Source organism: Pteropus vampyrus, unplaced genomic scaffold (genome assembly GCF_000151845.1).
Source record: "Pteropus vampyrus isolate Shadow unplaced genomic scaffold, Pvam_2.0 Scaffold109, whole genome shotgun sequence".
NCBI classification, from domain to species: Eukaryota; Metazoa; Chordata; class Mammalia; order Chiroptera; family Pteropodidae; genus Pteropus; species Pteropus vampyrus.
Window position 1 is genome coordinate 1,889,427 of NW_011888890.1, and position 18,378 is coordinate 1,907,804.

General features: G+C 37.2%; 1 protein-coding gene across 1 annotated transcript in view; it reads right to left on the reverse strand.

The window, feature by feature from the left end:
• Positions 1 to 18,378, reverse strand: part of TTC39B (tetratricopeptide repeat domain 39B) — a 137,132-nt gene that overhangs the window by 97,599 nt on the left and 21,155 nt on the right. The window contains 1 exon segment of the mRNA XM_011365359.2: positions 11,543 to 11,577. Coding sequence (XP_011363661.1) covers positions 11,543 to 11,577 — 35 coding nt within the window.

Sequence of the window (18,378 nt, forward strand, 5' to 3'; positions counted from 1 at the left end):
AAGCTTCTGAATAAGGCAAAGGAAGATCAGGTAATCTTTTCATACTATTAGCCCCCCTAGGTGGATACCAGAGTTTTCTATTTATCCACTAGGCCACAAAAGGAGGCCCTTCTATAGTAGGCACAGGCTTATGAGTAAATTTCTTATCCTTTACTAATTTTTTTACTAACTGCATGGGAACAGGAGTATAAACTGGTTCTAGTAATTCAGCTTGTTATAATTTATTCATAATATCTTTAAGAGGCGCGTCAAAAGGAATTTCCCTTAATAATTGTTCAAATAAAGAGTTTACGCATTCTGGACACGTCAGGGTGACTAGAGCTGACTCCATACGCAGGGAATTTACTATGTTTTCCTCAGAGCCAATTTTGAGGAAATCCATTTGTATAGCGTTTACACTTACTAGAATTTGTGCTACCCAAATTCCCCCTATTAATAGGATCATTTCTAAGAAACCAATTATCCCTAAACACATGCCACGTCCTCGTTCTTGACGATGCATTCCTTGAAGCCTGTGTCCCCATCTCCGGACCTTGTCATGCAGTAGGGTAGAAAGAGGACGCGGCAAGTTTCAGATGGAACAAGGAGGCAGATATCAAGAGTTCAATGTGGGACATATTAATTAAGGCTTTTGCAAAACATCTAAGTGGGTGATCAAATAAGCAATGACAGGACCTATTTCCCATTGCAATTATCAGAAAAAGTTCCAGACAAAGCAGCACACAGCAGTTGCCAAGTCCAGAAAGTCTCTGTTGGAGATAGTAAGAAATTCAGCACTGGTAGCTGGGTCCTTCTGGCTTTTGGGCACACCCTGGGCATTGCTACCCAGGGTTGTGACAGAGAGGTCCCTAAGCCTACAATAAGGGTAACCACAATGGCAAAGGCCCTGCCCATAGGGATTCCCAGATCATTCATTTTGCCACCAAAAATACCAAGTCTTCTACCCCTGCTGGGCCTTTTTGGTAAGGTGCAACAATTGGTCCAAAAGGTCTTTAAGGAGCTTTCCTTCAAGCTATGAAATCTTGTAACTCCCCTATAATGAAAGGGAGCATACATGGAATATGTATACTTGAATAAAATGTGCATACACACTCTCTCAACAGCTTTATGTAAAGAATTATTGATTTTGGAAGTTTCAATACAACGGCAGACTGTCAAAGGAGACATAGTAGCACCAAAGAGAATACACAGAAAAGCAATTCAATACAGGAAAAAGACACTGGGGATACTGCTCACTTGGAGCTTTTTAGAGAACTTTTATTTCCATTTACTGTATTTCATTGACTCTATGATACATGATTTTTCATATGTAATATCCCTGAAACCAGGATGCATCTTAAAATTGCCAGCAACTTTAACTGGCCAAGATCAAAGCGAAGTTCTTAAGGTAAGAATCTGTATTTGCTTCTGCCAATTACCTGAGGGCACCATGAACCTGATCCACGTAAAATTAAATAATCTACTTCAAGTTGTCTAGGCCACACTGGTAACTAATATTCAGACCACAAACCAGCTTCTGATTCAAACTGTTAGAATGTTAAGAAGTTAAACACAGACGTCCCATAGGACCCATCAATTCCACTCCTAGGTAGGTATGCCAGAGAACTGCAAACATATGTTCACAAAGACTTGTACATATTATTTGGAAAAGCATTATTCACAGTAGCCAAAAACTGGAAAGAACCTGAATGTCCATGAACTTATGTGGTATGTCCATAAATCTGATTATTATTCAGTCATAAAAAGGAATGAAGTACTGATATATAGTACAATATGAATGAACCTCGAAAGCCAGACACAAAAGGACACCTATGATTCTATTTTTATGAAATGTCTATAGAGGTGAATCTAGAGACAAAAGTTAGATTAGTGGTTGCCCAAGGGTGGGGATGGGAAAGGAAAGTGCTGTAAAGGGGGACCAGGTTTCTTTTTCAAGTGATAAAATGTTTTAAAATAGATTGTAGTGACAGTTATATAACTCTATAAATATACTAAACTTCGATGAATTATAAACTTAAAACAGGGATTTTATGGGATATAAATTAACAATGCAATAGGGCTATTTAAAAAATTCTAAGGGCAGAAAATCTCATGAGGTTCCCCCCCTGCCCACCACCACTACCACCCACCTAGTTCCAAGATTGAAATACACAAGTTTCCTTACTGTGTGTTCCGAATGACCGTTTTATTTTTCCCTTCCCTCATGTAAAGTATCCTATAAAATTTTCCATTATGTTTTTTCCTTCCTTAGTGGTACATTAGATAACAATGTCAATGGCACCTCAGATCCAATAAAAAAATTAAGTGCAAACATGGTTAAGAAAAATCAGGTGCGGGGGGTGCTCCCTCTCTAGATCTGAGCAACATCTGTATTGCCTAGATAAGTTGGGCCAAAAAAAAAAAAAATCAGAGAAAAATGAAAATAAATCCAACTCTGCCTATAGTTACTATTTATAATTTAACTACCATGAAGAAAAATATTAACTAGATGTTTTCAAACTATCATTCACTGATTTTTCACCCTAAATAACCTTAAAACAGACTAAACTATTGCACTGTAATTAATTGATTTAATGTGATGCGGTGGGAGGATGGCCTTAAAAGCTTTATCTCATTCTAATCTACAATTTACGGTTCACGAGAGAAGGCATGAAGAAGAAAACGTTCATGAGAAATGCTATCCTACAAAATATTTTTATTTTTATTGTAAGCTTCTTATCACCTTTTTCAACTTCTAGAGGTAAGGACAAGTTTACTTTAGTTCTTGCACAAAAACATATTCAGCCCCACTGCATTCACACTGCCTCAGGACCTGATTAAACACATATGAATTTCTATATAAGGATAAATTCAAATTTTTAATAAGGTGTAATGGAATAGACGAGATCACTGCTGAGAACATATTAAACCTGCATCTGTTCTAACAGTCTTTGAACATAAATTTAATGTCTCCTCTGACTCTCTAAACTACCATAAAGAGAAAATCTTAATTAACTAGTACTCAAACAAGCCCTCCAGTTCATTTGATTTTTGTGGCATTGCCCACTGTGGTTTTTATGAGAAAGAGATTAATTGGAAATGCTACCAAGTCACAATGATTCCAAGTGGTTAGTCCTCTCTCTCTACTCTATTACAAAGGCCAGAATCTTCGGTGACCCAAATTTCACTTTGTTCATGTCCCCCAGGTAACCCCGGTATCCTTCAAAACCCAAAAACAATGCTAGCTGCTCCTATCTCCCAATCAAAAAAAGCTCTGTTTGAAACCCCCGAACATTTTATTTATTCTTTGCATGCCCTATCACAGTTAATTTATAAACAGACTTTATTTACATCACTATATTGTTAGAAATAGTAGTTGTGAACAAATACTGGGAAAGAAGGATACCCAATCATCAGAGCACCTAGCAGCACATGCTAGCATGGAATTGTTAAATCAGGAAACAAGAAACCACAGCACAGCTAATCTTCTGGCAAATTTCTAGAGATCATGAGATGGGTCTAATTTACAGTCCCTCCTAAGAGGTCACTTCCTCTGCCAAATAAGTCAGAAAGTTCATAAACAGTTTTCATTGTTAAAAAGGACATGTTCAATGTGCCAGTAACTGTTAAAAAAAAAAAAAAAAAGTCTCTAATTGTCCCTCCAGTTCTAAACAGTGGAGATGTTTGTATGATCTAACAGTCTGCAAACCTAGCAACTTTCCAAAACATTTAGTTAAAATAACATAGTTGTTACCACAAAGATCCAGAAGTAGGAAAATCTACGTCTGCAGTGGTAAATCCATTAAGCAGAAAGGGAGAGTAGGAAATAGTTTTCTTTTGTGGAAACAATTTAAAGCCTCCCTCACATCTTCTCATTAGAAATTCAGGAGAAATTTTTCCCAAGGAGAAATTAATCATCGGGTTGGTAAGAAGACCGAATCTTGTTATAGAAAGGTTGAAGCATTTCTATCTGCACTAGAAACAAAAACCAAAATGTGTGGTTCAAACAGCATAACAAAAAGAGCTCTACTGAATTTAGCAGCTAATGGATCACAAAGGGAATGCTGTGGCATCACAAATTAAGGACGAGAAAAATATTGACAAACCCTGAAATTAAGACAAAGGTAAAATGAAAAACAATTGAAGATTTTTTATAATTAACATGTATTTCTAATCAAAGAAAGCATACATTTTTAAAAATAAAAATGTTGAAAAATATTACTTCTGCAATATTTTTAATTTCAAAAAGGGTCAGTAATACAGGAGACATAAATCCATCATACCGTGTTGGGGAAATAAAAGAAACCATCCAAACGAGCTTTCACTGTGAATAAAGAGTATCCTACTAACTTTTAAAATGTTATTTTAAAACATTTTTAGTCATTCTAAAATTTTCTTAAATGGAATATACTAGATATAATTTAATTTAAACTTTTCCTCATGTCTCAGAGACAGCATTAAAAACACTATTGGCTCAGTGGAGACTGACAGCAACTGGGTAGGGGGAGCAATAAAGTACCAATATTTACTGAGCACCTACAATGTGCTTTATTCCCATTATCATATTAAAATTTCATTTTGTCTTCCCAACAAATCTATGAGAGAATGAAGAAACTGAGACTCAAAGAAACTGGTCCCAGGCCTCCAGCCAGTAAATAATGGTGGCTAGGACTGTAGTCAAGACCACCTCTCAAGACCAAAGAATTGTCTCTCCAAGAAGGTACATTTAGTTGTGTGCTCCTAAGCAAAGTAAAACCACGCTGCTGTGCTTTTGAGTTCTATGACTGTATGTCATATTTTCTTTCTTCTTTCACCGTCATTTTTCGCCACTATCAACAAACTGGCTCTAAAACCACCCCCTCAACATATCTCCCAGAACTCTGGCAAAATTATGCCACAAAGCAAAATTTATTAGAATCAAGTGAGAATTAAATGTAAACAGACTCTAAATAGAAGCCTCTACTACAAATAAAGAGCAAGATTTTTAGAGCATGGACTCTAATATATACTTTGGCTACCTTTCTGGCTTTGGGCTTTATTTCAAATAGGTGAGGTTCTCTAAGAGGTGAAATGTTACTATATATAAAGTGTTGCTACAACTAAGGTGAAGGGAGCATGTGCCAGGGACATTTTGGTAACACTGAAAAAGAAACACAAAACTATTGATAAGACAGTCTTAAGGGATACAAGAAATGTTGCGCATCAGAAAGCTACAAGAACAAGATAAATTCCAAAATGGGTAAACCAATGGAAAGAAAGTTAATATTTGAATATGAAAGAAAATGCTGGTAGCAGCAGATAAATACAGCCCAAGTGAGGCTGAAAGAGGCAATGAATGGAAAAGAAAACGTTAGATAATTAGAAAGGTAGCTCATGTTAAAGAACTACTGTTTTCAGGATAAGAAAAATTATAACATGGTTGACAGTAAAATAAAAGAAGCCAAGCAACAAGGCCTCTAGAATTCTGCATTTTAAAAGTTTATGAAGGGTTTCTGATAGCCACACGTCCAAAATATCTCCATCACAGGGGACATTTCTAAATGCTATTCTTCTGAAAATCGGTCATACTAATATTGAAAACATCTAAGACAGTCAAGTAGAGAGTAGTTTTGTACAAAAACACACCTATAGAAGCCCAGAAACAGAGCGTTATTATTTTAATGAAATTATTTAATAAAGGAGACATCTAACATGTATTTTCTTTCCTTCACAGACTTGGTGTTGGAATACTAGGCTAGCGGTGTTAGGGCTTGCACGAGAGGGATCTAAATTAACTTCAGTTGGGTTAAGTTCAGGGCTTTTTTTTAGTTCAACTATGTCCTTACTAATTTTCTCCCTGATGAACCTGTCCATTTCTGGGAAGTGTGAAGTCGCCAGCTATGATAATAGATTCATCGCTTTCTTCTTGCAGTACTATCAGTTTTTGCCCCATGTAGTTTGACGCTCTGCTGTTAAATGCGTACACATTAAGAACTGATCCTGCTTTCATTACGTAATGCCCTTCTTTATCCCTGATAACTTTCCTTACTTTGAGGTCTGCTATCTGAAATTAATATAGCTACTCCTACTCTTTTGATTAGTGTTAGCATGGTATATTTTTTCCTATCCATTTACTTCTAATCTATATGTATGTTCATATTTAAAGTGGGTTCCTTGGAGACAACACAGAGTTTGGTCATGCTGTTTGCTCCACTCTAACACCCTGTCTTTTAAGTGGTGCATTTAGATCTCTGACGGTCAAAGTGATTACTGATATAGTTGGATTAATATCTACCATATTTATTAGTTTTCTATTTGTCGTCCTTGTGCTTTGCTCCTATTTTTGTTTTCCACTCTTTTCTTGCCTTTTGTGATTTTAACTGAGCATTTTATATGATTCCATTTTCTCTCCTTTCTTTTTTTTCACTTTGTTTAGTGGTTGCCCTAGAGTTTGCAATACACATTGACACTAATCCAAGTCCACTTTCTAATATACTATACCATGTCACAGGTAGTATGATTGATTATGTTGTAATAACAAAATAATTCTAGTTGAACAAACTGTTATTTGTTAGGTCAATTAATAATAATAAAAGTTTTCATTTTACTTTTACTTATTCCTTCTTTGACGTTCTTCCTTTCTTTATGCAGAGCCGAGTTTCTTACCTATAGTATTCACCTTCTCTCCAAAAACCTTTTAAAATTTCTTGCAAGGCAAGTCTACTGGCAACAAAGTCCTTCAATTTTCGTCTTTCTCAGTAGGTCTTTATTTATTCTACACTAATAATTATACCAACAATGTATTTGGTTATGTATGCATCTCATGTCTACATACATGTTTACGTATGCTTATATATAAGTGAAATGAATGACAGCAATGGTGCGAGGGATGGGAGGGAGGAATTAGAATTATTTTGTTATTACAACATAATCATTCTATCTGTGATGTGGTATAGTGTATTTGAAAGTGGACTTGGAATAGTTGTGAATGTGTATTGCAAACTCCAGGGCAACCACTAAAAAGAAGTAAAAAAAAAAAAAAGTATAGAAGAGTACAGAATTCTAGATTGGTGAATTTTACCTTTCAACACTTTAAATATTTCGCTCTATTCCTTTTTTGTTGCATGGTTTCTGAGAAGTTGGATGTAATTCTTATCTTTGCTCTCTAGAGGTAAAGTGTTTTCTTCCTCTGGCTTCTTTCAGGATTTTAAAGATGATAAGCCTAAGTGCAGTTATTTTAGCATTTATCCTTCTCCGTGTTTTCTGAACTTCCTGGATCTGTGATTTGTTATCAGACATTAAGTGTGAGAAATTCTCAGTCATTATTGTTTCAAATATTTCTTCTTTCCCTTCTCTCTTCTCTTTATGGTGTCCCCATTGCACATATATTGCACTTTTCATAGTTATCCCACGGTCCTTGGATATTCTGTTGTATTTTTTCTTTTCAGTCATCGTTCTCTTTGCTTTCCAGTTTTTGAGGATTCCACTGATAGAGATTCTTTCCTCAGCCATGGCCAGTCTACTAATAAGCCCGTCAAGGCATTCTTTATTTGTTAGTTGTTTTTTTTTTTTCTCTAGCATTTCTTTTTGTTTCTTATGACTTCCATCTCTCTGTTTACATTGCCCATTTGGTCTTGCTTACTGTCTACTTTATCAATTAGAGCCCCTACCATATTAAGCATAGTTGTTTTAAATTCCTCAGCCGATAATTCTATCAGCTCTGCCATGTCTGTTTCTGACACTTGCTCTGTCTCTTCAAATTGTGCTTTTTACCCTTTGGTACGCCTTGTAATTTTTTCTTGGTAGCCAGACATGATGTGCAGAATAAAAGAAACTGCTGTAAATAGTCCTGTAGTAATGTGGTTGTGAGGTGTGAGTGGGGAGGAAGTATTCTATAGTCCTACGATTAGGTCTCAGTCTTTTAGTGAGCCTGTGCCTCTGGACTGTGAACTTCACCGTTTTTTTCTCCCCCTATAAGTGGGATACAATAACCACAGTGGGCTCAATTTGGGTATTTCTCTTACCTCAGTTAGGCTCTAATAAAACCCACAGGTTAGGTTCTGGTTAGTTTCTCCTGAGGGCAGGCCTTGTTAAGAACAACATTATATGCACTCTGAAATATTTCAAAATGCTTCTTTTTCCCTTCCCCCACTGGAAGCCTAAGGAGATTCTTCTCTTCTATTTAATATGGGAATCTAGTCAAGCTTCTGTTGGTAAACTTCACAATATTATCATTGCCTCTCCCCACCCCCACACCCCCATGACTAGGTCCTTCTGGAGTTTTTAACTCTCAGAGTTGTCTATACTGAGCTTCAGCAATTCAGGTCAGGTTTCCTATCCCGGAACTGGTTCCCAAAGTGATTTCTACTCAAGTCTCTGATCTGATAAGCAGTGACTCCCTGTATTTACCTGTCTGTCTCTCCAATCTTGGGTGCAGCAATTTGCCCTGTGTCCTTCCCTTTCTTATGGATCCAAAATGAGTTGTGGACTTTTCAGTTTGCTCAGCTTTTTACTTGTTGTTAGGACAGAGTATCAGTTTCCAAGATTCTTACATGTGAAACCAGAAACTGGATGTCAAGTTCAAAGTTTTGTTTGTTTGATTGTTTCCTTATGATTTGATTTTTTAAAAAAAACTAACAGATGTTATAAATAGCTGAAAGCGCCTTATAGACCCAAAAGTAATGTCACTGGTAGTCTAATGCAGCCACTGAAAGCTCAGAGAAACACGAGTGATGATGTGTGCTGTCTACTGGTCACATCAAGTCCGATCTCTTTTCATCTTTTAGGCCTGAACCCCCTTCTGGTGTGCACCTGGCATTCTAGCTTCCTGCTGGAAACAGCAGTGCCTCCACGGTTAACTCTAATTACACACCCCACAGCCTGATCCTTTTCTGCCTCCTGGACTACAGTCTCCCATTATATCCCAAGCTCAGTCTCTGCCATCCAAAGTGGAGCAGCAGCAGAGCTGAATAATTATAAGACTTCTGGATGGTGAATAATACACACACCTTAAAAGTGATTTTAAAAAGATATATATCACATAAACAGATTATTTTACAAAGAGTACAGTATTAGAAGAAAAGGGGAAAAAAAAGAGTAACTTTACAGTAGAGAAACCTAACAAACACTATCTCCAGCCAGGTAATCAAGTTTAACATCACGGTAAGCCATGTTGATAACAGGTACCTTTGATGAGATGTGATGAGAATGGCACTTTACTTTTGGTCTTCCTCCCCAAAACACATGACCTGAGTCTATCATGAGTAAAAAACAGACAAATCCCAATTGAGATTCCACAAGATAAATGACCAGTACTTCTCAAAACTGTCAAAGTCTGAGAACAAGAGAAGTCTGAGAAACAGTCACAACCAAGAGGAGCCGTAGGAGTCATGATGACTAAATGTAATGTGGTTTCCTGAAGAAGATCCTGGGACAGAAAAAGGACACTAGGTAAAAACTAAAGAAATCTAAATAATGTAGTTCAGTTAATAATAATGCATCCATGTTGGATTATTAATTATAACAAATGTACCATGCTAATCTAAGTAGTTACTAATAGAGACAACCAGTGTGAGGTATACAGAATCTCTCTGTACTATTTCCACAATAATATGAAAATCGGAAACTGTTCCAAAATAAAAGGTTATTTTTAATATTAATCACAATTAAGTTTTTAATTATATAAGTAAACATTCAACAACATAAACATTAAAATTTTTATAAAAATTTATAACTGTAACATAGAAAAATAGCAACTAGGGAAAAGTACCTATGACAAATACGACAAAAGACAAAAGATCGAAGTGTATATATAAAGTTCATAAGTATATAAGAGAAACATTGAGAAAAAAGTTAAACAGGGAAAAGAAGACTATAATTCATACAAAAGGAAATACAATGTATTAAACAATGATAATAAAGAAAATTGTTAAAAAACTAAAACAATTAGGTATCATCCAAGTAGCAAAATTATTTCAAATAATACCCAGTGATGGTAATGCTACATTTTAAATCACTTCACTTATACTGAATTGGTAGCCATCTAAACTGATTTTAAAAAAATTCTTTTTAAAGTCCTATGGACTGAATTGTGTCCCCCAAAATTCACATGTTGAAGCTCTAACCCCCAAACCCCGAATGTGATGGTATTTGGACATGAAGTTTGGGGGAGATAATTAGGTTTAAATGAGGTCTTGAGAATGGGCCCTCTTGAGAGAATTAGGACCTTTAGGAGATACCAGAGAGCTAGAGCTAGCATGCGCTCCCTCCCTCTCTCTCAAAAGCTATCTGCAAGCTAGGAAGAGTGCTTTCACCAGAACCTGGCCATGCTGGCACCCTCATCTAGCCTCCAGATCTGTGAGAAAATAAATTTCTGTTGTTTAAGCCACACAATCCGTAGTATTTTTTTATGGTAGCTTGAAGTAACTAACACAGAAAGGCAATTTAAGATATATCATATAAAAAACAATAAAAATATTCATCTCTTTTAATCCAGAAATCCTATATCTGTGAAGTTAACCTTTGGGGATAATTCACAAATATGACAAAGCTATACACATGAAAATATTCATTACTTAGTTTTAAGTTTTTAAACCAGTAACAATTTAAATAGCTAACAATGGGGAAATGGGTAAATAATTGTGGTGTTCCATCTGATCTAATACAATATGATTTAAAATCATTACAAAAACTATGTAGGCTTATATAAAATGCTTATAATAAAATTAAGTGCAAACCAAAAGCAAAAATCTACAATACAAGGCTAACCATGTAAGCAAACAAGATATATAGGGATCCCTGCTTTTTGAAAGTTCGCCTTATGCCACTTCACTTTTACAAAGAACTATATCAGTACCTGTTTTCACCAATGAAAAAAAAAGCCAAAGAGATTTTCACATTTTTAAAAAAGGCAAAAAGTGAAAAGTGTTCAGCGTTTGTTTTTCAGTGCAGTATGTCCCTGAGCAGGGACAGTGGCCCCACCAAGCTCCTTCCCCAGGAACCACAACTCACATCTCTGCAAATCAGTGTCTCAGCATCAAGCCACCATACTTCGAACTGTGTCTGTGAATATCGAAGCTTTATCACGATTTGTTTTGTGCATTCCTGCTTTTACTTTAGTATTTAGTATATTTATGTATTAAGTGGTATGATTTGGTATGTTATCTGAGAATGCTCAAAATCTTTCTCATGTAAATTAATGGTAATTGCTTCTCTTTACGCCATTTAGGCTTATGAAAAGTTTCATAGGAACACTCCACTTTCAGGTAGCAGGGGAAACTTATAAAAGCTAGCTATAAACAAAATTTAATCTGTTGGAAAACATTTGTTTTGTTTCTAGTTCACATTAACATTTGTTTTAATTAATGTTATAAGAAATAATACTCAAAAATATATCCGATAGTAATTTTAGATAGATCCTTTCTTAAATATAACTTAAATATAACCACATCCTAACTCTTGAATTACAGAAAAGCCACTTCTGACGTCACTACTCTCAAAAAAAAAAAAAAATATTTACAGTTTATTATATAAGAGAACCATGAATTTTTCTTTACTACATGTTTTTCATTATGTTATTACTTACATAGAGATGGTTTCCAAGGCATCTTCGAAGATGTCCTGAGAGGGAACAAAAAATACAGTGAGCTTCTTGAGAATTAAGAACTCTACATGTAAACAAGAAAATAAGTAAGTAGGTGTATGCAGGGGTGGGGGTCAGTTCTGGTGGGATGCAGCAGAATCGCTCAATTCTCACTAACAAAATGTCATTCAGAGAAATCAAGTATATGAATTTAAGTAAAGTTTAATTTTTTTTAAATAATTAAAGATTAGTAAAATACTTGGCTAACTATCAAACTGGGATCATTTGAAAAAGGGTGAATTTTTAATAGAGTTATCTTTCACTCCTCTGTCTCATTCATCTCAGATATAGAATAAAACAAATAGCAGTATTTACCCAATTTAGTCTTCTCTTTCTACATGGCTAGCCAAGTTAGCATCCTCTAAGCCTTTGTTTCATATCTAACTTCACTGCCCTCCTAGCTAGTCTTTCTGTCACCAGCCTTTCCCCCTTAAATTGGGGAGGAAAGGAGGCAGCTGGTATAAATCTGTACACATGACAGCGCTTTCCTTCATGCCAATGGCCTGTTCAAAAGCTACGACAGGAGAAAAACTCAAACCAAAATACACACACACACACACTAATATCCACTCACAAATCCACACGTGCACTCCACACTCATATACACTGACTCACATACTTACAATCTCACACATATACTCTTACAGATACACATATTCACTCACAAATTCATAGAAACACAAAGCTCCCTCATAGCTGCAAAAATAAAATCCAAGCTCCTTATCCAAGTATTTGGGACCCTCCATAACCTAGTCAAATCATCAAAGCATCTTTCTCTCACATCCCTACCACCATCTGCATAGCTCAAACACAAAGACTGCACTGGTCTCCCTACACCCACTCTTGACACTCTGCATTCAATTCTTCACGCAGCAGCCATAGTTATTCTTTTCCTTTCTTTCTCTTCTTTTAATAAGCTCATACCATTCCGCTGCTCTAGGCCTAAGAGCTTTCCAATTCCCTGAGAATAAACCCAAACTTCTTTCCATGATCTACAAAGCCTTAAATGAAGTCCTTCCCACCTCTCCACCCACCTGCCCCCTTGCTCAGTCCACTTCAGGCACAGGTCTGTCTTTCTGTTCCTTGAACAAGCCAAACTCATCCTACACCTCTCTGCATTGTTCTCTCTTTTGTACAATGCTCTTCACTCAACTCTTCCTGTGGCTGACTCATTCTCATCTTTCTGTTTTCAGCTCAGAAAGCTACCTCCTCAAGGAGACTGTCTCTGACAACTCTAAATAAAATTACTGAGAATAGCAGTTTACTTATAGTTTTTCATCATCTGATTTATTTCATTCATAATCTCTAATCATCTTGTTTGTTTACTTGGCTCCAATCTATCTCCATCAGGTCAGCTTCATATTAATCATGTTTACAGAAAAATCACAAGGGCTTGACACAGAGTTGTTGCTCAATAAATACATGTTGCCCAATGAATGAATGACCTGTGCATGGACTGTCAGGGCACAATCGTATCATCATATTGAGAACTATGATACAGAAATGAGGAAACAGGGTTACAGAACTTTTGTGTGACCATTAATACTGAACAATGTTTAAGCTATATTGGACTCTGCATTTAGGAAAGAAAGGAAAAAATTATACAAATACTACTAAAAAGAAGAAACAACATTATGAGTAGTGGCAGAACTGAGTTTAAAATTGGGTATTCCTGACCTATGAATCTACATTAGCACCGTATTCTGCAAGGGAGGTAGGCAGGGTCAAGTGCAATTCCATCTTCTCCTCACTCTCCTGGAGCAACATCAGAAGCTCATAAACTAGCTACTGGAAGAGAAATGAGCTAGTCCTAAATAGCCTAAGCCAAAAGTACAAATATGCTTCTATGGCCTCTATAAAAATTTCTAACTAGAAAAAGGCTATTTTCTCCAAATCAAAAGTCTGAAGAGGCTCTTTCCTTTGGAATCAGCTTTTGTCATTTTGAATCACAGCTCAGTGTCTCACATGCCAGCACACAGGCTATCATGCGAGGGGTTGTGGAGAAGGGGAGAGACTCTGCTCTCCAGGAACCCACATCCAGCTGTGATGATCAGTTGCCGGTACCAGACACCAGCTCACAGTCCCTACAGCATCATGGTTAATCCTGCCCAGGCTGCCCTTTACCAAGTAAGGACAAATGTAGAGAGCAGGCTCCCGGATGTTTCTGTGCATCCATCCCACTCTCAGCAACCACAACCCAGAGAAGGACACACAGCAGACACTGAAATACTGAGTGGGGCTCAGAAAAAAAAGACAACCTGGGAAGCCAGCTCTCCATTTAAAAGGAGACCAGGCTAATACTTACACATAAACAATAAATAGCCCCATCGCCAACTTCGGAAAAAGAAAAACAAAAGGAGATCAAGTAAGAACTCATCTTCACTTAAGTAACATATCTCCATTTTTCCATATGCAGAAGTTCCCTAAATAAAACATCCTATCCAACATGGTGACCAGAGTTAACCATACTGCATTGTATATCTGAAAGTGGCTAAGAGAGTAGATTTTAAAAATTCTCACACACACAAAAAAACTGCAAATATGTGAGGTGATGGATATGTCACCTATCATGGTGATTGTTCTTCAATACTACATATCTGAAATCATTATGTGGTACACTTCAAATTTCCACAATGTTATATGTTAATTATATCTCAAAAGCTGGGAAAAGAATTTTTTATTAAAAAATGTTAAAATCTATTTTTTTCCATTTACATGAAAATTAAATAGAATATCTCCATTAGTACTTCAGAAAATCTATCAAAGTTCTAGGACATTATTCTACTAAACTAGAGATGAGGAAGGAAGAAAGGGAGGGAGGAACAGAGCGGGAAAGGAGGGAGAGAAGGTAGGAGAGGGAGAAGGAGAAAGGGAGGGAACATTGTCTATGAAGGTCAGACAAAAGGTGAAATTTTTTTCATTTTAAAAAGAGGAAAGGTAAACAGCAGTACAAAGATGTACCGACTGTCTATCATGTGCCAGTAACCTTAGAAAAACTATCTCATTTGCTCCTCCCAATTCAAAGCAAGTAAATCTAGTCGCAGGTAATTACCTGCCCAATTTACGCAACTGGTAAGTGAAGAAATTAGGATTCAATCTCAGACTTCCTTAACTCCAAAGTATGTTTTAAATGTTAATAAAACTTTCCAAAACTTGGGACTGAGGCAGTTGGGCAGGAGTGGAAAAGGGATGGGAGAGGAGGGGGCAGCATATCCTCTCACGTCATACCGCAGCATTGTTGAACAAGCCCTCCCAAGGATTATTTCATTCTCAAGGAGAATGTACTTGTGTTTGACTTTGCTACTTACCATCTGATTAGAATCCAGACACTGTGAAGTTACATGTTAATGTAGAGTTCGGAATGGTAGGAAACCCCAAAAGTTATAGTTATATTACTCTATAGCCTAGCAATCATAATCTAGCATTCTTTTTTTAAGCCTAAAAATACCTGGTTCCTTAACTATCCTTTGAGTCAGTTTACCATCTCACTGGTTTCCACCTTGAGGGGCTAAATAAAATTTTGACTTATTCACTTTATATCCTTATGAGTCATATTTCTACTTTTTGAAAATTATACCTTGACACTGATAGTGACAACACACTCTCTCCCTGGGTACCTGCAAATACACTTTCCTAGCTCCTTGGAAAAACTGATATGGGTCCATTTGGGGGACTAAATGCCAGAAGTGAAAAAGACTGTCTGCTCATACCTCCCGTACCATAAACCTAGGAACCAGTGGTTTCCATTTCCTCTGTCCTCTAGGTCCTGACACCCAGCTCAAAACCTACCCCTTCCCACTGTCGCTTCAGGAAGCTCGTTTCCTCTGTGAGTTCCCATCAGGTCTGGCCTTTGAACTCCAGAAGACTACTAGTCTACAGCACCCCACCAAGCACTAAATATGCCCATATATATTCATTACATAGCATAACTAGAATTTTCTATCTCTGGGCTCTGTTTTTTCCATACTCATCATCAACTTCCCAATGCTTCTCCAATGTTGGTTTCATTTCCCCAGTGATTACTATAAACCAGTTTTCCTTAAACCTCCCAGCACTGGGTAGGCATATCATGTGGACTCCAGTTGAAATATACACAAGTCAGAGTCCTTCCAGTTCAAGGAAAATAAGACAGAAAAGCTCATGCTGCTGACCAACAGGGTGAGCTCATAGGGAAGCCTCAGCGTTTAGTTCCTTCCTTGAAGGAAGCTGCTTTACCTCCCTCATTCCTGTGCTGGAACCAAAGACCTTGAGGAGCTACTCCCCTTGGGCACAGTATAACAAATATTTAACCGAGCCACACCTGGCTCCTCGTCCTACACTGCCTCAAAATGGTACCTGACTTTTCAAGAGCCTTTCTTGACTCCCTGGCTAGAGTCAAGAGCTATTACATTCTTTTAGAATCCACTTTATAACCCAACACAATACTTTGCACTTTATAGACTCTCAGCAAATAATTGTTGGCTGGCTGACTGAGTATCCTTATCTTGAGATGGATTTTCCTTACCTTGAGCAGTTTCATTTTGCAATTTAGCAAGTAGGCTAACCCTGTCAGGCGAAGGATTCCCTGGAGGACCTTCCTGACACAAGACTAACAACCTAGGGTTTGCTCCCTGTTGGGTGGGGAGGCTGTCCCTAGATGGGTGAAGGATCCTGCTCACAGAAAGTGACATAGAAGTAAGGAAATGGGATGGGGGTACTGTATCAACTATTAAGGCTTTTCTAAACAATTTTCCTGTTAATTTGCTAACTTGGCCACGTTCTGAGTATAAAAATGCATGTAAGTGCATTTAAATGACAGCAGGTTCTTAATTAATTAATTTAAGAAGCTTAAATAATGGAGATACTAATGATAAAAAGTTTGCATTATTTCTATTCCTGTGAGGGAGAGGCGAAGAATAAAGATGGTACATATGCTATTAACAATAATAATTTAGATAGCTGTATTAAGTTCCAAAGAGACCAAAGAGATTTACAAATTTTTCAGGTCTCCCCATCTGAATTTTAATTCACTCTGTAGTATGAAAAGGAATATGGGAAAGGAAAAGAAAGAAAGAAAGAACATAATAAATATTAAAACTAGGTCCCACAAATCCCAAAAGTCAGATCACTTCTTTAGGGCAACCTCCTCGCTCCTCTTACCACCCCTTCCTCCTCCCCCGCCTCTTCCTCCCTTTCTCCCTCTCTCAATATGGATGATTTCATAGATCTGTGAGCTGCTGCCACCATGTTCTCACTTAATTGCTGTTTTTTTAGGAAGGGATGATGAAGTTTGATACACCTTCCACCTCACTGAGAAACAACCTCCAACCACCGCAGAGCACCAGACCATCCTCACTGGAGCTCTCACCCAACATTCCAATCTACTAACCAATGAAGTTGTGTTTGGTTCCATGGGCTCAAAGAACCCTAGAGCTCCTGAGAACTCTGACCGGTCACAGATTCCACACCTGGCTCCGGGGCACATATGGACCATTCCCAGGGAGATGAGGCATGAAGAGAATGCCCCAGCCTTCCATGGGACTAGGGCAGGGATTAAGAGCCATGGATACTGAGGTCCTAGGGACTGCAAACACTCCTCTGCATGACCTTCACACCCCCGGTGAATCAAGATGTTCAGAATGAGAAACCAAACTGATATTAGTTGTTACACTTCATCATTATCGTGAGACACCAGGATGACTCCTCGAATATTGGATGTAAATCTTCTCATACATAAAAGGAGAGGGCACAGTGCTAGTTAAAGGAATCATATGAAAAACATGTAAACTTAAGTGGCATTATTCTCCACTATAACTTCAATAAAGTGTTGATTTTTCTAAATCGGGATTAATTAATTTAAAATGCACCTTTATTATGAGTCCGTGGAGTGACTTTAAGAAGAAAGATTGGGCAAAGAACTGTTTTTCAAAAAATATATTTGTCATGTGCTCATGTTAGGAGTTATTTTTCATTCTGCTCTCACATCTGCCATACATTTCTCTGCAATCTATTTGTCAAGCTCAACAAGTAGCTCATGGCCTTCTGGAGCATTTAAACTCCTCAACTGGATTCTGACGGCTCCACCAGTTGCACCTTATACGTAATGCTACATTTTCTTAAAATTTCATATTGTACGAGGGAGTGTCAATGCCCCGAGGCTCCCTGAAGCCAAATGTAAAACTCAGCTTCAGCATCCCCACTACTGGGTCTGCAGGGTGCAAACACCACTCATACCTCCCCCCAAAGGGATAATGCCAAAGCATATTCTCTGTGAAACCTTAACTAACCCACTGAGTTCCTATTAATCAAAGGGAAGGAAAGCAATTGGGGCCCATATATGTCCCTTGCAGGGAAAAAAAGTGACCTTCCCGAGGTTTAAAAAGATCAGGCTATGAACATAATTCTCTAATATAGCAGACAGAATGAAAAGAACATGACAGAGTTCATCTTCTAAACCTGCCCAAAAGGTTTGTAAAATCTGATTTTTTTGGATACCACACTTAGTAAAAAACTAGAGGTTTTCAAAGATTATTCAAAAATAGAGTTTTTAAATTTTTAATAATACAAACCATAAAATCAGCTGCCAGAAGAAAAAAATGTGCCTTAGAAATTTTTATTTTAAACATTCATCACTTGAGATTGAAAATAACTTGACGCATTCTCCAAATATATCTTTAATACGATTCTCTAGTTGCTCTTATCCAAGGTAATGGTCTAATATTAACCAATAAATTCTATTTTTTTCAAAGCTTTATATTTACCAAAAGTCACAGACCTGATAGTGAAAATTGGGAATACAG